The sequence below is a fragment of the Corylus avellana genome, chromosome 9 (genome assembly GCF_965113065.1).
Source record: "Corylus avellana chromosome 9, dhCorAvel1.hap1.2, whole genome shotgun sequence".
Classification (NCBI taxonomy): domain Eukaryota; kingdom Viridiplantae; phylum Streptophyta; class Magnoliopsida; order Fagales; family Betulaceae; genus Corylus; species Corylus avellana.
Genome location: NC_142498.1, coordinates 3,257,145 through 3,278,312, shown reverse-complemented (window position 1 = coordinate 3,278,312; position 21,168 = coordinate 3,257,145). Strand labels below are relative to the sequence as shown.

Below are 21,168 nucleotides of genomic sequence, written 5' to 3'. Positions count from 1 at the left end.
ACCATAAATAGCAGGGGAGGAACACGACATCGTAGACATCCCTTAGAAGACACGCCTTGGCATGTGAGATCCAATCTCTAGCACGCAAGATTCCTTTGGTTGATTGGCGCAGCTTGATGGAAAGCGGAGAAACCGATCAAGGCAAGTAGATATGAGTATGAAAAACTAGATCTAAATCTAAAACAAAACCACAAAAAATGTGTTAAAAAAATTAATATGCACAGTGGAATGGAACAGTACCTTATTTGCATTGCAATCAAATTCTCCAATGAATTTCTTCCTTTTCCTAGTGATGGAATACACTACCAGAAATTACTGAAGTAATATATACAGAATTCACAGTCTAAGAGCACCAATGAAAAATATATTAAAAGAGAGAGTTGTTTTCTGTTTTTCTTTTTTCATACATCTTTCAAACCATTCAATAGGAGAGTATTTATACTATCACCCATTTAGATGAAGATAGTAGTTTTTTTTATAAAAAAAAATAATAATTGACAATGTCAGTTTCCTACTTACAAGCCAAGTGTTGTATCACTTGGCTTTGTACACGTAGAGGCATGCTTTTTGTGGACGCCTATCTTATTTTTAACATCTCTCACTCGCACACAATGGGCACGACCTGGTCATGCATCTCTCAATATATTTTTCATTATTCATACTTGCAAATAGACTGTGCGACCACCTAGTACACCTAAATAAGAAGGGTGGGAGCACTATACCAAATATTTATCAAAAAGACCAGCATAGCAACATCCCTAAACAAAAAAAAAGTCTCGTTATGCCCTAGACTCATTCGAATACATCAGATCAAACATCTCTAATCCCTTTTGAGTTAACTCAGAAGAATGTTTGACCTACCCTTAAAATACCATGATGTATTTATGATTATGTCGCTATTATCATATAGCGCCTTAACCTGTCGACAGTGAATACACTCAGAAATGTGTTATCGAATAGTCTTCCCTTTGCACTCATGCCACTCAACTTTGGTCCAATCGCTTTCCCAATTATGTCCCTTTAGACTGCATCAATCATAGTCATAGGCAACATACTAGAGTAGCAGACATAAAGACCTCCGTCTTATGACATAGTCAAAAAAGTCAACAAGGGCACAAAATATATATGTAGTCATGGAAAAATGACTTGTGGGACTCACGTGGTGAGGAAATAGGAATTTTCTGTTGCTTCTAATAAATTGTTGATGGTGTGTAAGAATTGAGAAGAAGCAAGCGAGCTAGAACGGAAGGAATCTCGGTAATGATTTTATTACTTATATTATTGATGATGGTCTAATATATTATGGTGAAGCAATTAAATCTATTTGATGTATTTTTTGGTTAGAAGCTATAAATAATGATTTGGAATAAATTATGTCTAACCATTATTGGGAACTTGTTAAATTACCTCCTAAGACCAAAACAATTGGTTATAAATAGGTGTTTAAGATTAAGCTTAAACCGGATGATACAATAGATAAGTACATGGTAGACTTGGTAGCTAAAAGCTACAAGTAAATGTATATGTTGATTATTTGATACTTATTTTCCGGTTACTAAAATTGCATCTATTTGAATGTTTTTTGCTATTGCTTATATTTATAAACTTGTTGTACATCAAATGGGTGTCAAAGTTATTTTTCTAAATGATGAAGAGATTTATATGGAGCAGCCCGAGGGACTAATAATCCCCGGTCAAGAACATAAAGTGTGCAAACTAGTGAAATCTTTGTATGGATTAAAGCAAGCTCCTAAACAATGGCATGAAAAGTTTGACTATGTGATGTTGTCTAATGCATATTTGATTAATGGTGCAAGTAAATGCATAACAAATTTTACAATAATGAATGTGTCAGTATTTATTTTTGATATATTGATGACTTGCTTATTTTGAACTAACATTGATGTTGTGCATAAAGTTAGATTATTTATTGCATCTAATTTTGATATGTAAGACATAGGTAAAGCTAATGTCAATTTGAACATTAAAGTTATTAGGGATAATGATTGCATTATTTTATTTCATACATATTATGTTGAAAAGATGCTTAAAAGATTTGAACACTTTTATTATCCACCTAAATCATTGGTAGCTTGTTGTTTTGACAAACTGTATATGCCTTGGTATTACATATATTGTTAGTAAATTGAGTAGATATACTCATAATCATGGTATTGAGCTATTGTGATGCTATCTCTAAATTGTTGAGATTCTCAAAGGGCACAATTAATTTTGGTTTGTCTTATTGTAATTATCCTGCTATATTATTGATTCCGATGAGCAAAGCCTACTAATGGCTATTATATGTTTACTCTAGCTGGAGGAGCTATCTCTTGAAAGTCCTAAAAAAGGCTTGCATAGCAAGGTTTACTATGGAGTTAGAGTTAATTGCCTTGGAGAAGGTATGAACTGAAGATGAATGGCTAAAGAACCTATTGGTTAATTTATTTAATTTGCCTTTATATGCTAACATAGCTGGATCTATGTGTTTATTATGATTGTCAGGCTGCCAAAGCTCGAGCAAATAATTTATAATGAAAAAGTGCATAATATTTTGAGGCAGCTTATTGAGACCGGTGTAATGTCCATGGACTTTGTGAGGTCATAAAGAATTCTGCAGATTCTTTGACCAAGCCACTAGTAAGAAGGCTAGTGAGAGAAGCATTGAGGGGGATAGGACTAATACCCAAATTATGACACTGTGATTGATACCCAACTTCTGTGATTGGAGATCCCATGAATGAGGTTTAATGGGAAACGAAGTCACATGTGATCACAACATGGTACTATTAATTTATGTTTATTAACTATCTTGTGGAAAAGATTAGTGATGAGTCCATCCCTATGGTGTAAGACAGTACAAGATGCAGAGTGATTAAGGATGAGCTAAAAGCTCTTAATGGGTCCATAGTACCTGCCTGTTGGGATGGGGTGTTCCTTGCACACACTTCTGATGGATACCACCTATATGAGTGTGGAGGTGCTATCTCCTATGAGACTTGGGTAGGTCTCTAGAGCGCTCATGAAAGCCATTTTATGGTGTAATAACAAAAGATGCAGAGTGAGTAAGGATGAATTTAAAACTTTTAATGGGTCCATAGTCCCTACTTGTTGGGATGAAATGTTCTCTGCACACATTCTTGATGGATGCTACCTATGTGAGTGTGGAGGTGGTGCCGTTTCCTATGAGACTTTGGCAAGTCTCTAGAACACTCATGAAACCCAGAGGCGCATGGCCTGTATAAGGCACCAACCCGCTATAGAACAACCCAATTTTCTTTATTTGATTTTATTTGACTTTTTATTTATTTGATTTGATTTAATTTTTTGTTTTTTGAGAAAGTTATGTGGATGATAAGTTTGTTTAACTTGTGGATTTGGTTAAACGAGTTTAACTCTACCACGATTTATTAAGTTCCTACTTATTTATCCTAGGTGCTGTTAAAACATTCGGGTATCACATCGATGCATGCTTTCAATCTCCTTTTATTCTAATGTTTGTAACATGTGGGAGATTGTTGTAATATTTGTTACAAACATTCATTTTTCAATCATTTGAAAATGTTTTATCATTTGATAATATCTTCACGAGTTTTTATGAGAAATAAAAATCATTTTTAACCATTTTGGTTTATAACCGTTTGTATTTATTACTTGGTTATGAGATATAACTTTTATGACCGTTTATATTTATTACTTGTTTATGAGTTATTAAGTAAAAATTAGTTTTAATTGATTTTTACCATTTTTACCGTTAGTCTTTAACAAGTTTTATAGTAGTTTGACCATTTTTTTTTTTTTGAAAAAAAGTCGTAACTGTTTTATTAATAATCACTAGAGAAATAGGAATACACTGCACTCCTACTAGACATAAGTCGTAACTTCACTCCAGAACCCCATCCTATCCCGCTTATCTCAAATTTCTCCCAGATGGAATGCAGGCAGTGGTATGGGCCACCCGAAGGCTACCCAACACCCCTACCCCCATCAGGTTCTTCGAAATTTGAGTGGGACTCTACTACTCGACAATTTGCTGCAGAATAATCCAAAAGAGCGTCTTTGGCCTGTTGAACTAGAGCATTCGGGTGGAAGAAGGGTCCACCATGGACGAATTCATTTCTACTCTGCCACAGTCTTCGAGCTATCCCTGCAAACAAACGTAGCTCTTCTCCATCGCAAGTCTAAAAAAATTCCTCCATCACTCGCCCAAACGTTGGCCCGTCGAGGGAGCTCTTTTGGAATTTTTTTAGGCTTGCACTCCACACATCTCTGGCAGATGGACAGTCCCACAAGATGTGGAAATTTGTCTCGGCCTCTCGTCCACAAACAGGACACAGAACATCCAATATTATCTTCCTTCTGCAAAGATTTACTTTGGTTGGTAGAATCTCGTGCCATGCTCGCCATAGAAAATTCTTCTCAGCATTGGGGATTTTAAGACCCCATAATGTACCCCACATCTTCTTGTTGCCTTTGCTATGTGAACTGCAGGCCTGCTTTTGTGCTTCCTTCCACATGGCTACATGATAAGCACTCTTCACTGTGAAGAGGCCATTTGGAGTTTCACGCCATATGACAGCATTAATACAGTTCAGTCTAATTGGGATCGTCATAATTGCATCAATCTCATCCAGGGGAAGCAACCTCTCCAGCAAGCCTTTATTCCACCCGTGCATATCTCGATCAATGAGTGCAGCAACCGTTGCACCCGGTTCCAGCACTCGGGGGGTCGATTGGATAGTGAAAGTGGATGGGCGAGGGACCCATTATCTCCCCAAATCTTCGTATCTTCTCCATTGCCAATCCTCCAGAAGAGTCCCTCCCTAAGAAGGTCACAGGCGCCTATAATGCTTCTCCATGCATAAGATGGTTTTTACCCCAATTTTGCTTCAAGAATTGTACTATGAGCATAGTATTTAGCCGACAAGATACGGGAGACTAGGCTGTCCGGCGATCTCCATAACCGCCAACATTGCTTAGCCAGGAGAGCCTGGTTAAAGCATCTAAAATCCCGAAAACCCATCCCTCCTCTTGACTTCGGGATACTCATTTTATTCAAACTCATCCAATGTATGCTTGCGGCACCCCACCAAAACTGCTGCATAAGAGAATTAAGCTTAGAACACAGAGTTTTTGGGAGCTTGAATACACTCATACAGTAGGTTGGAATTGCTTGAACCACCGCCTTGAGCAAAATTTCCCACCCCGCCTGAGATAATAGTTTCAGTTTCCAGTCTTGCAATCTTTTCCAAACTCGGTCAATAATCCCTTTAAACTCTTTAATACAAGATTTCCCCACCAAGGCTAGCAAACCTAGGTATGTATCATATCTCTGGGAACTGCGGATGCCCGCCACATCAAGAATTTGCTTTCTCCTATCTCCTGGGGTATTATGGCTGAAAAAGATGGCCGTCTTAGAATTATTCAGTTTTGTCCCGAAGCCTTTTCGTAAATACTAAGGAGAGAAGATATACGGTTCTAGTGACCCAAATCTGCTTTACAAAAAAGTAAACAGTCGTCAGCAAAAAATAAATGATTTAGTCGAGGGCCCCTCCTAGAGGTCGGCACCCCCTCTAAATCACCCTCACTATCCGCCTTCAACAGTGAAGAGCTTAACACCTCGACACATATCAGGAATAAATATGGCGACAGAGGATCGCCTTGTCTGATCCCCCGGGTTGGTAAAATCCTTCTCGTAGGTTCCCCATTTACCAATACTGCATAATTAGCCGAAGATACACACATCATGACAAGTTTTATCCACGTGGGAGTGAAACCCATTTTTTTGGCCGCCTCTAGAAATCTCATTCCACCCTGTCATAAGCCTTGCTCATATCAATTTTAACCGCCATGTAACCCTTCTTTCCCAGCATCCGGGTTTGCCTGGTATGAAGGGTTTCATAAGCCGCCAAAATATTGTCTGAGATCAGGCGTCCAGGAATAAAAGCACTCTGATAAGGTGAAATAATGTGGGATAAAATCCCTTTTAACCGATTAGCCAAAACCTTCGAAATAATTTTGTATAGGACATTACACAAGCTAATCGAGCGAAATTCCGAGACGCATGTGGGGTTATGTGTCTTAGGAATGAGTGCTATATACGTAGAGTTTATGGAGCTATCAATAAAAGCATTATTAAGAGAGAAAATGAGAGCTTTGCAAACCTCAGGGCCCACAATGTCCCAATTCTTCTGATAAAATCCAGCATTGTAGCCATCAGGTCCTGGAGCTTTTAGAGGAGCCATTTGGAAAAGAGCTGCCTTAATCTCTTCCTCCTCGAACGGTTTCATAAGCGACTCATTCATTGACTCTGTCACCCTCTCTTCTACGGCACCCAAACAGCCGTCAAAATTGACCATTTGATTATTAACAAATGTTTTACCGTTTTTTGGTATTATGACTATTTGGACATTATACAAAGAAAGAAAACATCTCAAATCCTATGATAGAGTGAGTTTGCAACAAGAAAGAAAGAAAGGCAAACTCATTTTCTTTATAAAAGAGTTTTGTCCTATTTTAGAAAACCAATTGCATAGAATTCTATTCTATTCAATTTCTATTTTCTCTTTGCGGTTTTTTATCAAGAAGATCAAAGGGTTGTTCTATTACTCTTCGTTATTGGAAGTGCGTCCTTAATGAAGATAGACACTATAGTCTAATCCAAAGAGGTTGCGTGTCAAAGGATCCGATCGCACTGAGTTATACACTCCGGGAGGCACGAATCAACCTTTAAGGACAACGCTCTTGCGTGATTCTATAGCATTGTGAGATCTTTCTATACTTTACTTTTCATCTCTTATATTTTATTTATTTTATTGTTAATTTTTATATTGTAATTATTTTATATCAATGAGAATTTATGCACCATCCAAAATTATTTCTAACATAATATTCACAGAATCCACAGTCTAAGAGCACCAATGAAAAATATATTGAAAGAGAGAGTTGTTTTCTGTTTTTCTTTTTTCATACGTCTCTCAAACTATTCAATAGGAGAGGATTTATACTATCACCCATTTTGATGAAGATATCAATTTTTTTTTTTTTTTTTTAAATAACTAATAATGTCAGTTTCCTACTTACAAGCCAAGTGTTGTATCACTTAGCTTTGTACACATAGAGGTGTGCCTTTTGTGGATGCCTATCTTATTTTTAACAAAATGGATATTGAAAAAGACTATATAGAAAACACTGAACACTTATACATGAGAAAGAAAGAGGAAGAAGGACATGGAAGGGGGATGAGAGAAATCCTCAGTGTTTTTTCTTCTTTTACCAGCTTTTTTTTTAAAAAAAAAAAAATCTGGTGTTGGAAGCAGATAATGGTGGGTTTGATCCGATGAGGGTAGTTGGACCCCACTACCCGGCTTTTTCTTTGAATTTGGAAAACAGGCTCTTGGAAAGGCAACAATTTGGTGGAAAGTCTTATTGTTATGTTAAACTAACTTGTAGCTCAGCTATCAGTGAGATTCTTCTTTATAATTTAATTTTAAACGCTTCTTTATAGGTCAAAAAAATATAAACCTATTTTTTTTAAAAAAAAAATTAAAGTTATACATCAGTACATTCAAGGACAAAGCCAGCACTGAAAATGGGCAAGGGCCCATGGCTAAAAAATCTACTTGGTAGCGGCTCATTAGCAAAAAAAAAAAAAAATTACTATCATAGGACGCTTAATTTTATTTTAATACATAAAAATTTAAACATGTTAAAATATTTGTTCCTATACGTGTAATTTATAACGAAAATAAGTATATAAAAAAGGAAGAGGCATGATCCCTGAATGAGTAATTCTAAAAGTCCCTCTTATATCACTCTGGTGTCCTTCAAAAAATATCGTGGTTTTTAAAATCACCATTTGATTAAAATCCAATAATAATCAATCACAAGCCTAATGGTAATTTTAAGAGCCACATCATCCTTGAAGGGACACAAGAGTGACATAAAAGGGACTTGCAGCATTACTCATGATAAAGACACAACTTTAGCCAAACTTTTCTCTTATGTAGTCATTTTTTGTTAAAACAAAATAAAAAATAAAAAATTCTGAAGCGATAACATCTTATATGGTCCTTTTTTTATTTGGCATTTTTTTTTTAAAAAAAAATGGTATTTTTCTTCATAAAAATGGTCATTAATTTTATTTATTTATTTTATAAAAAATATCAAATTAAAAAAGGAACATATAGGATGTTATTGCTTCAGAAATTTTTTATATTTTATATTTTGTTTTCTAAATAAATAAATAAAATAAGAGAAAAGTTATGCCAAAGTTTTTTTTTGAAGATAATAGAGATTTCTCATTAATGAATCAATCAGTCGGAGTGAAAAGCTCCGATATCAAAACATCACGAATACACGCTGGCGGCACTACCAGCCATGAATTATTCTCACAATTATTCACTGCAAACTGCGCAAGGAGATGAGCCACTGTGTTCCCCTCCCTTCGAACAAAAGAGACCTGCCATTGATGAAGGGCCCTTAGCTTTACTTTTATATCCGCAATCACATGCCCCATCCAGCTACAATCTAAAGTTGCCGAATTAACTGAGTCAATTACAGACTTTGCATCTCCTTCGAAGTGGACATTAGCCATGCCCAGCTCACAGCAGAGTTGCACAGCCAAAAGGAAAGCCTGCGCCTCAGCTGCTGCCGGGACCAAGCTCCCCTTCTGGACCGCACACCTTGCCGCCACCATGCCGCCACCATGCCGCCATGTGGATCTCGGATCACCACGCCCAGCCCCATCCAGCCCGACTTTCTATCCAGAGCAGCGTCCCAATTAGCTTTTACCCATCCCGGCAGAGGAGTAGCCCAAAGCACCCCAGATGATTCCTCACGAAAAGGCATACTCTATACTCCCCGATCCTAGGCCAAATTGAAATCCTGTATAGCTGACTCAGTTTTTGCCGCAAGGAGTTTAGGGTGTGAAAAAAACCCCCCATGAACAAACTCATTTCTCCTTAGCCAAATTCGACATGCCAAACCCACAAATTGGCAAAGCACATCCTGGGGACACCTCTCAAACAGAGACATAACCACCTGCATAAATTCTGGCCCAGCGAAGTAGCTCTTCTGAAAAATTTTGTGTCCCATAGACCACACATCCATGGCCGACGAACATTGCCATAAAATATGAAACCCCGTCTCAACTTCTAAACTACAAACCGGGCAGAGAGGGTTCGAGATAATCTTCCTTTCAAAGAGATTTTCGCGAGTCGGTAAGAAATTGTGGCATGCTTTCCATAGAAAATTTTTCTCCACCTGAGGCACCGGCATGCTCCATAATCGCTTCCAAACTACTCCTCCCAGTTTTGGGGTAGAGCTTGAGGCCATGACAGAAATTTCCTTCTCCTTTTGCAAGTGATATGCACTCCTAACCGAAAAAATCCCAGTCTTTGTGCCCCTCCAAATAAGTAAATCCGCTTGGTTAGTGCAGCTGGTCGGGATCTCCTGAATCTTAGCTATCTCATCTTCCGAAAATAAAGCTTCTAAAAGAGGCCGATTCCATCCCTTAGTATTAGCATCAATTAATTCACTAACCATCGCATCTGGGTTTAAGAGAGAAGGTGGGGAAGTAATTTTGAAGGTAGTGGGGATAGGAACCCATCTATCCTTCCAGATTCTTATTTTGCTGCCATTACCCACCCTCCAAATCAAACCATCACTTAGGAGATCACAAGAGCTCTGAATGCTTCTCCATGCAAAAGAAGGCCTCCGTCCAACCCTAGCCTCCAAAATAGATCAATCCGGATAATATTTGGCCTTCATTATCTTTGCAACCAAGCTATCCGGTTGATGCCATAGCCTCCAACTTTGTTTGGCCAAAAGAGCCTTGTTAAAACAAATAAAGTCCCGGAATCCCATTCCGCCACGTTCTTTTGACCAACCCAACCGCCCCCAACTCATCCAGTTTACCCGACTATCATTCTCTTTATGACCCCACCAAAACTTGCGCATTTGTGAGTTTATCTTCATGCAGAGAGCACGGGGAAGAAGAAAAACACTCATGCAGTAAGTTGGTATGGCCTGAACAACTGCTTTCAATAGAACTCTTTGCCCGCCTATGATAGAAATTTCAGCTTCCAATCCTTAAGCCTTTTGCATACACGATCAGTAATCCTCTTAAAAGCGGCCATCCGAGATTTCCCAACTAAAGCAGGGAGTCCCAAATAAGTATCATATATTTGGGTATCTGGAAGATTGGAGGCCTCCAAAATTGCTCTCTTAGCCACGAGTGAAGTATTCTTACTGAAGAATAGCAATGTTTTGTTATTATTGAGCCTCTGTCCCGAAGCCGCTTCATAAGCCCGAAGTACACTAGTGAGATAGTTCCATTGCGGAAGATTAGCCAAAGTTGTGCCAAAGTTGTACAAAAAAGTTGTGCCTTTATCATTTCTCTATAAGGAGAATTAGTGAATCTCATTACTTAATGCTAAAAATATCATTTCACTAAAGCACAATAAATTTTTCAAAATCATGACAAAACCATAAATTTTTGAACTTAATGAAATCTCATATAAGGAAAATTAGTGAAATCTCATTACTTAATGCTAAAAATATCATCTCACATAAGGTTCAACAGTTAATTATCTATTCAAAATTTCGGAAGTGTTTTTATTCCTTTTCTATACAACAACCAAATAAATTTTAGTCTTCCATTTTTAATCTAAAAAATAAATTAAAACAATCTAAATTCTTTGTTCCCATATATGTAGTTTAAAATGAAAAGCATAAAAAAAAAAAAAAAAAAAAAGAAGAAGCAAGAAAACTAATAGAAAATTAGAAAAAGGCAAGAAAACATGAATTTTGATTATCAAATTATTAATAGAAAATTAGCATAAATTTTTAATATTTTTGGTGTAATACCTATTATATTTTAATACAAATAAAACAGAACATTCAAAAAAGCACATGAAAAAAAAACTATAAACCATTAAAATGAAGAATAGATTAATACCCACAAAAAAAAGCTGAGCAAAAAATTTCACAAAACAAAACGGAAACATTTTCATCTCTACCTAATCTCTAATTTAAAACGACGTTTGGTAAAAAAAAAATTTTTTATCAAAAAACAAACAAAAGATAATCAATTCACGATCGCTACAAATTTATACATAAAAGCACAAACATACATCCATCTAGAATATCTCATACCTTAAATAACAGTTTAGAGTCACATATTTTTCTCCCCGCTTTCCATGAAAGCGATCAAAATAAACTTTGTGCAACAGTCAACTTCTATAGGAAAGGGCTTTGAAACGTTGTTATTGCCGTAGAAGGAGAGACATGCGTTTAGAGTGAGAGAGAGGTGATTTAGGGAGAGAGAGAGATAAACGTGAGTTAATAAAAAGAAATGTCAAAAGGCATTAATTAAGGAAAAATTGTGTTTTAATAAAGGGAGAGATCTTAAGGCATTAAGACACTTAATTCATTAAAAAAAAAAAAGGAAAAACTGGTCAAAACGGTTTAATTATAAAAAATTATGAGTAAAAAAATCGGCTTATTTATTTTAAAAGTATGAGTTCATTTTACATGTCACAATATTAAAGTACTTCTAAGAGAGATTTCGACTATTTCATATATATATATATATATATATATATATGAGGAATGCTTCGGTGCATTCTACCCACCATCTCCTCACCATCTTCACTTTATCATTTTGATTTAAAAAAAAAAAAAAATTAAGGGAGAATGCAAAAAAGCATTCTCCTATATATATATATATATATATATATATATATATATATTGTCTTTGCGTGAAGAATTTTAAATAGAATTTCACTTAAATATAATTTGTGAATTTTAAATATGGAAGAATCTCTCTTTTATCATTTTAAATATTATCATTTTATGAGATTGTGAACCATAGCATTCCTCAAGCGGGAAATGAAAAAGAAAAGCAACACACTTTTCCCCAGACAGTCTCTCTCTTTGTCTGTCTCTCTCTAAAATCTCTAAAAGCATTCTCAACAGTTTCCTCGTCATTTTTTTTATATTTAAAAATTTAAACTACTTTTTACTTCCTTATGTCAAAATACACCCCAATAGCTTTCTTTAATCATTCCCTATATCATTAAAATATTTGTTTTTTTAATTATATTATATATATGAGAGGAGAGAAGAGTGTAAAGAAGAGAGAAAATTTTTTTTTTTTGAATTTAATAATCACAAGGATCACAATAGTAGAACCCTATACTTTGGGTTCTACTGTAGCGATTCTCATGGTTGAGGCTCATTTAGAAAATCTGCTGTGTGACATTTTTTGTGATTTTTTTGGACATATTCTCTATACATAGGGATAGACTTTCTATAAGGGAAGGAGTCTGCTGGGAATACTTTAAGAACTTGTTGAAGAAGTTAACCCAAAAAGACAAGTCACGTACTTGTTTTATGTCTCTCATCGGTCTCTAACAAACTCACACTCGCACCTCCTCGCTCTCTCTCTCTCTCTCTAAGATTTTCAGGACGGTTTCGATGTTTTCATGAGCAATTGCTTGAAAGGTCAGTTGGGTTTTTCTCAATTTTCCCAATTTCCTAATTCTGTGATTTTTTGTTGTTGTTGCATTAATTGGGAATATTTGTTTATTAAATGTTTTGCTTTTGCTGTGGAAAATTTGGAATCTTTATTGTCATTGATTTATGGGTATTTGTTTGAGACTGTTTGGATCCTGCTGGGAAAATGTGGGTTAAAGAAATGGACAATGGGATTTGTGTTTGGGTTTTGTTGTTTTTTGGTTGAAGAGGCGTACACGGAGGCTGCGAAGGGAAATCGGTTCTACTTGAAACGGGGACGATCATCCCAATGGTCACTCATATGGTACTATATGAAGGAGATATTCTGAAAGATTTCATAAGGAGAAGGGAGCGATCCCCTTCGATACTGCCTGTAAAATTGGGGAAGATAGATAAAGGGTTTTATAAAGACTCTGTTTGGTTGCCGAGAAAGAGTTTTAAAGAAAAAGTGGAAAATGAAAATTCGTGCACATGGCATGATTGATAGGATTGCTATTATGCAAGGATTTCAAATTTTTTTTGTTGGCAATCTTTTAATCATTTTTACATTGATTAAGGTTTTATGATAAACTTTTAAAAATTTTGTTCATGATTTATCTGATTTCTTTATTTGGTTGTGGACAATGTGCAAGGAGAATAACAAAAAAAATTAAAATTAAGTTGTGCATTAATGTGAATGTTTGCTGGGCTCAAAGGAGAGGTATTGTTGATTCAACGCATTACTTTCTTTTATCTTCATGTATTTTCTCAGCTAGTAAAGAGATCAATTTTATGATTCGTTCTTGTCTAGATTTTGTTTTCTGCATAAATTGAGAAAAAGAAAAGGAAACTAAAGAGAATTTAATGTGCTTGTATTGTTGCTTAGAGATCAAATTGAGTTATATTGGTGTATAGTGGTTCAGTAGGATTAGGGTCATTGTTTCATTCTAATTGGTTATGGGAATAGGAATTAAGATTTATGGTTGCAATTAAGCAATGAGAAATGCTAGGCTTACAAAATATTCTACAAAAAAATAAAATAAAATAACTCTTACAAAGTGATGTGTCATAGCATGATTGAATTTCTCAAGATTTGGATTCATCTCCTTCTCAATCATGTTGTGCCACAACACTTTATATGAGAGTTTTTTTTTTTTGTAAAATATGTTGTAAGCCTAGCATTCCTCTTAAGCAAATACATCAAAATTGGAATCAAGTGGAAATCATGGTTTTGTTATTTGGATGACATACAAACGAACTACACAATTGAAGCCACTCAACCCATTATGTTTCTATGACCATGTTTTCTCCATCATTTAATGGTATTTCAAAAAGTATTAGCTTGTCTTTTACTATTATTGCTGCTCTCTAAGTTCTGATTGTTTTTCTTCCCTTTTCCTTCTTTTCCAGCATTAGATATATAAATTAGTGCTCTTTGACACCGGGGAAGAGTGACAAAACCATAGGATTCACCAGACCCAACCAAACTGGAACACTCCTCAATAGCCTTTCAACCAAACCCTTATATAACCATCTTTCATGCAAGTTATCAAAATTTGAAAACAAAGATGAATTCTTATTTTGGAGAAAGAGAAATAATTAACAAACTGGAAGACTCCTCAATAGCCTTTCAACCAAACCCTTATATAACCATCTTTCATGCAAGTTATCAAAATTTGAAAACAAAGATGAATTCTTATTTTGGAGAAAGAGAAATAATTAACATTAGCATTAGTTTGTACACATAATTAGCATATATGACTACAATGTTAAACTCAAGATGAAATGAATTGAATGAGTTTGACCCACAATTTTGAAGTAATATGGAGAGAGAGAGAGAGAGAGAGTTGTAAAAAGGAGAGAAGTGAGCTGCAGAACTCCAAGGGGTTGGCTCGGTGGTTGGACAACCAGGGACTTTGAGTGCTCCTCAAGATATTAGGTTCGAAACCCATTGAGTGCAAACTGCTTTTTGGGGCCATCGGACTGGGGGTTCACCCCTTGAATTAACCAAGGTGCACTTGCGGGAAACTCCTTGCCAAGGCCTGTGCACCCCTGGGATTAGTTGGAGTGAAGCTCCAAATACCTAGTGCAAAATAAAAAATAAAAAATAAAAAAAGTGAGCTGCAGGTAGAACAGATGAGTGTTTTTTAATGGTGTATGGGATCATCTTCTAAATTGAACCTTTTTAATTGCAATTCCAGATCCACCACCCAACAAATTAAGATGCTTAATTTGAAAGCCTTTCCCAATTCAGTAGAATTACGGTGAGAATCATGATTCTGATTCCAGCGATGCTCTCAAAGGATGGAATTGGAATTATGTCTTCAATTTCAATACTACTGCTCAATTCCAAGGTCAATTTGTGAACCTTACTTTTTGTATCTTTAGGCTACTATTTCATTTGTTTTGTTTTGGTTCGTTTTTTGCTTTGAACAAGAGAAAATAGGCCAGTAATTAGGGTGATTAGAAGCAATCTCTTTTACATGTTTATATTGCCTATGTAGTGGGATTTCTAACCGAATTGAAATTCTGATATATGAACTTTTTTATGTTTTTCTTCTTGTAATATTTTATTTACCTTCTCTTTAGCCTCCGCATAAATGAAAATTGTGTTATTCAGTTATGGAAAAGGATTTTTTTTTTTTTTTTTCTTTCAAAAATGATAAAGAGAAAAATACAAATTCTACCCTTCCAATGCTTTTGTTGGACTTCACAACTAAACAACCAGTAATGGAATTTTGTACTTTTAATTTATTTTGTTTAAAAGGAGATTTCACTTTGGTGGTGTTTGTTAAACACCACCCCTCCCTAAACACTATTCACTCCATTTTCCAAAAAAATCAACATCAAAACATTCTCATTTTTTATATCATATCATCTACTTTTTACTACTATTCAAATAAAAAAACCACTACAAAACAAAATTTTTTCACTTTTTCACTTTTCTATATCAATCATTATTCTTTTTTTATTTTTTTATTTTTTTTTATAGGTAATGTTGTATATATCAAAAAGCGTAAGGCGCCCCTAAGTACACAGGAAAACCAAAGCTAACCCACAAAAGACCCTCATAAGAGAACCCTAACACCCAAAGAAGCCCGAAGCCCGCAAAACAGACCCCTAAAACCCCAAATAAGCCCTAAACCCACAAAGCAGTCCTAAACCCGCAAAGCAATCCTGGCTTTACCTTGACTAGAGCCACTACCTCTAGCTTCAAAATTAATGGAGCATTCGAAATTTTTGAGCTCCCTCATCCCCTTAATATTTGAAGCAGAAACCCCTTCTTCATGATGCCGATCCACTTCAATTACCGAAAAAAGATCCTTAAGTCTTTTCTTGTCACCCCCAAAAGTCAGCCCCATAGAGGGAGCGGCTTCCATCGCATTAAGCACCACCTCGGAATAACCCTCCACCCCCACCAATGGAGTGGCCGAGGTTGACTGCTTGTTCAACTTCTTGTTCAGCTGCGCACCTATATTATCCTTATTCTTTTCTTTTTTAACAAAAAGTGTGAACAATGCCTTAGTGTTTGACAAACATCACCTTAGTTTTCAGTGACTTTCTATATCATATAAGTCCATTACATTGGAGGTAATGAGATAGATCTGGAACTTTCAATGCCAAAAATTTAAGTGTTGCTTGCTTGTGGACTGCTATTGGTTACAATGTTTCTTAATTTCTCTTTTTCCTGGTGTCAGAAATCTCTTATGTGTTTTCTGTTAAATGTCTTTTCTTGCATTGTTTCCAAAGTACAATTTGTTTGGTGTCTGTGAGTAGATTATTTAAGAAAGAACTTGATGTTTTAAATTTGTTTGGTATCAGCAAATCAAGAATTTAAACTAAAGAAGTCTGTTAACCATTGGACTTACTCGATGCAAGTTCATCTTTTTGTCAACCAAAACAGCATACATCACAATAATGAGTTCTTTTTGTTGTCATCATCCTCAGCTACCAAAAGAATGGTTTTGCTTTTATTGCTTTTATTTGGTAACATGAACGGATTAGTTTGGGGTTGAGTTGTAAGATAAATATTCAACCATTTTATTTAAGGTTTCTTATGTACTTTTTGGGTTTTTGTATCAGGTCGACTTAGGAGATGTATCTTTGAAAGGAGTGATCCGATCTATAATTGTGGGATTTGAACCTGCAGAATTATAAGGAAAATAAATGGAGCTGGAAAGAAGTGAAAGGGAGATGGTAGTAAGTCAAGTCAGTTTTGGTGGGTTTGACAGTCATGTCACAGCGAACGATCTTATGCAATACTTAGAAGATGAAGTTGGAGCAGTTTATAGGTGCAGACTGAAAACTTCTTGGACCCCTCCAGAGTCCTATCCAAATTTTGAGTTTATTGACACTAAAGGCATTGAGAGATCAGATGATTACGAAAAGGTCAAGCCCCATGCATTTGTGCATTTTGCCTCACCTGAATCAGCAACTTGGGCTGTGGATGCTGTGGGGCGTTGTGATCTTTTTATGGAGGAGAAACCATTGAAGATTAGTTTAGGTCCTCAAAATCCGTACCGCTTGAATCAGAGGAGGAGGACTACAACTCCTTATAAGTTATCTGATGTGCTTGTCGAGATTGGAACCTTGGTCAGCCGAGATGATTTTTTTGTTGCTTGGAGAGGACCTCCTTATGGGGTTGACTTTCTGGTGGATCCTTTTGATGGGACATGTAAGTTTTGTTTCACAAGAGATACTGCTTTCTCTTTTAAAAGCACAAACAAGCACGTAGTTATAAAGTGTGATTTTAAGATGGAGTTCTTGGTGAGAGACATCACTGAGATCAAACGGTATACTGATACATCGTATCTAGTAATCCTTTTGCAGTTGACTTCGTCACCCTTGGTCTGGTATAGAACAGCTGATGATGACATTGAAGAATCTGTTCCATTTCATTTGTTGGATGATGATGATCCTTGGATCCGAACCACCGATTTTACGCGTAGTGGTGCCCTTAGTCGGTGTAATTCTTATAGGGTTTCAATCCCACCCCGCCATGGTGGTAAGTTGAAAAGGGCCATGGATTATCTTAAGGAACGAAGAGTGCAGGAGAGTTGCCTTAGATGCCCGCTTAGGATCCAGAATGAACCTGATTTTGGGCTGCTCATGTCAGATCATTTCTTCTGTATTCATTACAAAGAAGAAATAACTTTTGAGATAATGTTCTTGGTAAATGCTGTCTTGCATAAAGGCATTTTCAATCAGCACCAGTTGTCAGACAATTTCTTCAATTTACTGAGAAGCCACCCTAATGAGGTTAACGTGGCTGCACTTAAGCACATATGTTCTTACAGACGCCCAGTGTTTGATGCCTATAAAAGGTTGAAAGTTGTCCAGGATTGGTTGTTGAAGAGTCCTAAGCTTTTCAAGAGACCTAAACAGTTGGATGATATTGTTGCAGTTAGGAGGTTGGTCATAACACCAACAAAAGCATATTGTCTTCCACCAGAAGTTGAGCTTTCTAATAGGGTTCTCAGGAAATATAAAGATGTTGCTGATCGGTTTTTGAGGGTTACATTTATGGATGAAGGTATGCAGACAATCAATTTCAATGTTCTTACATATTTTGTTGCTCCTATTGTAAAGGAAATAACGTCAAATTCTTACTCTCAGAGAACAAAAGTATACCAAAGGGTAAGAACCATCCTGTTTGAAGGGTTTCATTTATGTGGTCGGAAGTATTATTTTTTAGCCTTCTCATCCAATCAATTTAGGGACCGTTCTGCCTGGTTTTTTGCCGAAGACAGGAACACAACTGTTGCTGACATCAGAGATTTTATGGGGAAGTTTTCCCAAAAGAACGTTGCTAAGTGTGCTGCTAGAATGGGTCTTTGCTTCTCCTCTACATATGCTACAGTGGAAGTTCCATCAACAGAAGTTAATCCTCAGCTTCCAGAGATAGAGAAGGGACCGTACAAGTTCTCTGATGGGATTGGTATGCTTACTCCTGATCTTGCGATGGAAGTTGCAGAGAAGCTGAAATTGGACACAAACCCGCCATGTGCTTATCAGATAAGGTATGCTGGTTTTAAGGGTGTTGTGGCCTGTTGGCCAGCAAAAGGCGATGGGATCCGACTGTCTTTGAGGCCTAGTATGGACAAGTTCCAGTCAAAACATACTACTCTGGAAATCTGTTCTTGGACAAGGTTTCAGCCTGGTTTCCTAAACAGGCAGATTGTGACATTGCTTTCATGTTTGAATGTTCGAGATGAAATATTCTGGCAAATGCAGGACTCTATGCTTTCCAGACTAAACCAAATGCTCGTGGACAAGGATGTGGCATTTGATGTTCTGATGGCATCCTGTGCTGAGCAAGGAAATGTGGCAGCAATAATGTTGAGTGCAGGATTTGAGCCTCAAAGTGAACCTCATTTACGAGGCATGCTAACCTGTATACGAGCTGGACAACATTGGGGCCTTAGGGAGAAGACTAGGATTTTTGTTCCTTCAGGAAGGTGGTTAATGGGCTGCTTAGACGAGCTAGGGGTACTTGAACAAGGCCAGTGCTATATCCAAGTGTCTTCCCCATCATTGGAGAACTGTTTCTCAAAGCATGGTTCCAGGTTTACTGAGAGGGGGAAAAATCTTCAAGTAATTAAAGGGCACGTAGTGATAGCAAAAAATCCTTGTCTTCACCCAGGAGATATAAGGATTCTTGAAGCAGTTGATGCCCCTGGTTTACACCATTTATATGATTGCCTTGTTTTCCCTCAAAAGGGTGATAGGCCCCACACAGATGAAGCATCTGGAAGTGATCTTGATGGGGACCTCTACTTTGTAACATGGGATGAAAATCTCATTCCCCCTAGTAAGAAGAGCTGGCCGCCCATGGAGTATGCTCCTGCAGAAGCCAAACTTTTGACACGCACTGTCACTTCTAAGGTACTTGATCCCCCCTGTTTGACTGTAATTTCTAAAGTTCTATGAATGTTTGTTTTCTTGAACATGACATAGTTTTACCAATGCTAGATTTTCTTTCTTTTTTGGATATGATGTCATACTTATTCCTTTAGACGAAGATCCTTGTTATTTTCTTGTTATGCTTCATCGACCTAGATTATTAAGATAATACTGCATTTTGATATTGTTGATAAGATTCCTATATCTCCAAGTCATTTTCCTTCTATATATTATGGGAAAAAATAGTAAATTTCCTTCTAGAGTAGGACTATGCAAGTGCTAGTGTCCATGCTGACTCAAAATAACATAACTTTCTTTTCACAACTAAGAGAATTTGAATGGCATTATAACGGAGTTTTGTAGGATGAATGGCGTTATAATGTTAGTCAATGGCACTACTAAGACAATTAGAATGGCATAGTGGACTTCCTTAATATTGTTGGTTCGATTTCAAGACACTTCCACGTTATTGTGATGAAATGGGGTAAAATGATAACCAATCTATCTAGGGGATTAGTTAAGATAGATACACTTTTGACAAAACTGTGCACATGTATGTTTCTCTTGTTGGCTTTACACTTTATTCAAATTCCAGGTTTGTGACGGTGAAATTCTCTCACATTCATATTTTGTGTTTATTCCATAGGATATAATAGAATTTTTTGCGAGAAACATGGTGAATGAGAACCTGGGGGTAATCTGCAGTGCTCATGTGGTTCATGCTGACCGCAGTGACAATGGGGCTTTGGATGAGAACTGTATCAAACTTGCGGAGTTAGCAGCTACAGCTGTTGATTTTCCCAAGACTGGGCAGTTTGTCGTCATGCCTTCACATCTGAAACCGAAATTGTACCCTGATTTTATGGGGAAAGAGGATTACCAATCTTACAAGTCAACTAAAATTTTGGGAAGACTATATCGCCAGATGATGGATGCTTATGATCAAGATGTTGCTACATCTGCAGAGCTAAATTTTGTTCCTGCTAATGTACCTTATGATACAGATCTTGTGGTTCAAGGATCTACTGATTTCATTATGGAGGCGTGGGATCAAAAGTGCTCTTATGATGGGCAGCTGAATGGTCTACTAGGACAGTATAAAGTGAGGAGGGAAGAAGAGATTGTAACTGGGCACATCTGGTCCATGCCAAAGTACAACAGCAGGAAGCAAGGGGAGCTCAAGGAGAAGCTCAAGCATTCTTACAGTGCTCTGAAGAAAGAATTCAGGCAACTGTTTGATAAGATGGACACAGATTTTGAGCGACTCACTGATGATGAGAAGAACATGTTGTATGAGCAGAAGGCATCAGCATGGTACCAGGTCACTTATGATCCACAGTGGGTGAAGAAATCGCTGGAGTCGCGAGAGCCTGACGGTCCAGAGAATGTAGTGATGTTGAGCTTTCCCTGGATTGTAGCTGATTACCTTGCTCGGATCAAGATTAGGAGACGTGGAATGGGAAATGTCGACTCTGCCAAGCCAATTAACTCTCTGGCCAGGTTCCTTGTTGATCGAATATGATTGGCACTTGAAGCTGTATGGAGCTATCTTTTGTTGCTGCTCTAAACTTTTTGGCTGCAAAGCCACTCTGCCATTCTTAAAGATAAGTTGTATATCCATGTTATATAAGGTATTCCCCTCTTCTTTTTTTGGCCCTAGTGATATTTCCTTTTGAACTTTACCTAATGAGACTACAAGAAGTTGCTTGCTTTGTAATCAAATTGTTGAAGTGTTTTGTGCTTTAATCGGAATTGAATTTTCTAGCA

The 21,168-nt window shown here is 36.8% G+C and overlaps 2 protein-coding genes across 2 annotated transcripts; one reads left to right on the top strand and one right to left on the bottom strand.

The window, feature by feature from the left end:
• Nucleotides 1-8,311: 8,311 nt before the first annotated feature.
• LOC148583585 (uncharacterized) lies at nt 8,312-9,546 on the bottom strand. Its single transcript, XM_088510455.1, has 2 exons — nt 8,983-9,546; nt 8,312-8,761 (listed from the first exon to the last, which is right to left on the bottom strand). The coding sequence occupies exons 1-2, from the start codon at nt 9,544-9,546 to the stop codon at nt 8,312-8,314; spliced, it is 1,014 nt and encodes a 337-aa protein (XP_088366581.1).
• A 2,805-nt stretch (nt 9,547-12,351) lies between these two features.
• Nucleotides 12,352-21,168, top strand: RDR6 (RNA-dependent RNA polymerase 6). The gene is made up of 3 exons (XM_059604365.2): nt 12,352-12,507; nt 16,582-19,383; nt 20,048-21,168. Exons 2-3 carry the CDS (start codon nt 16,666-16,668, stop codon nt 20,921-20,923), a joined length of 3,594 nt encoding a protein of 1,197 aa, XP_059460348.2. The 5' UTR covers nt 12,352-12,507; nt 16,582-16,665; the 3' UTR covers nt 20,924-21,168.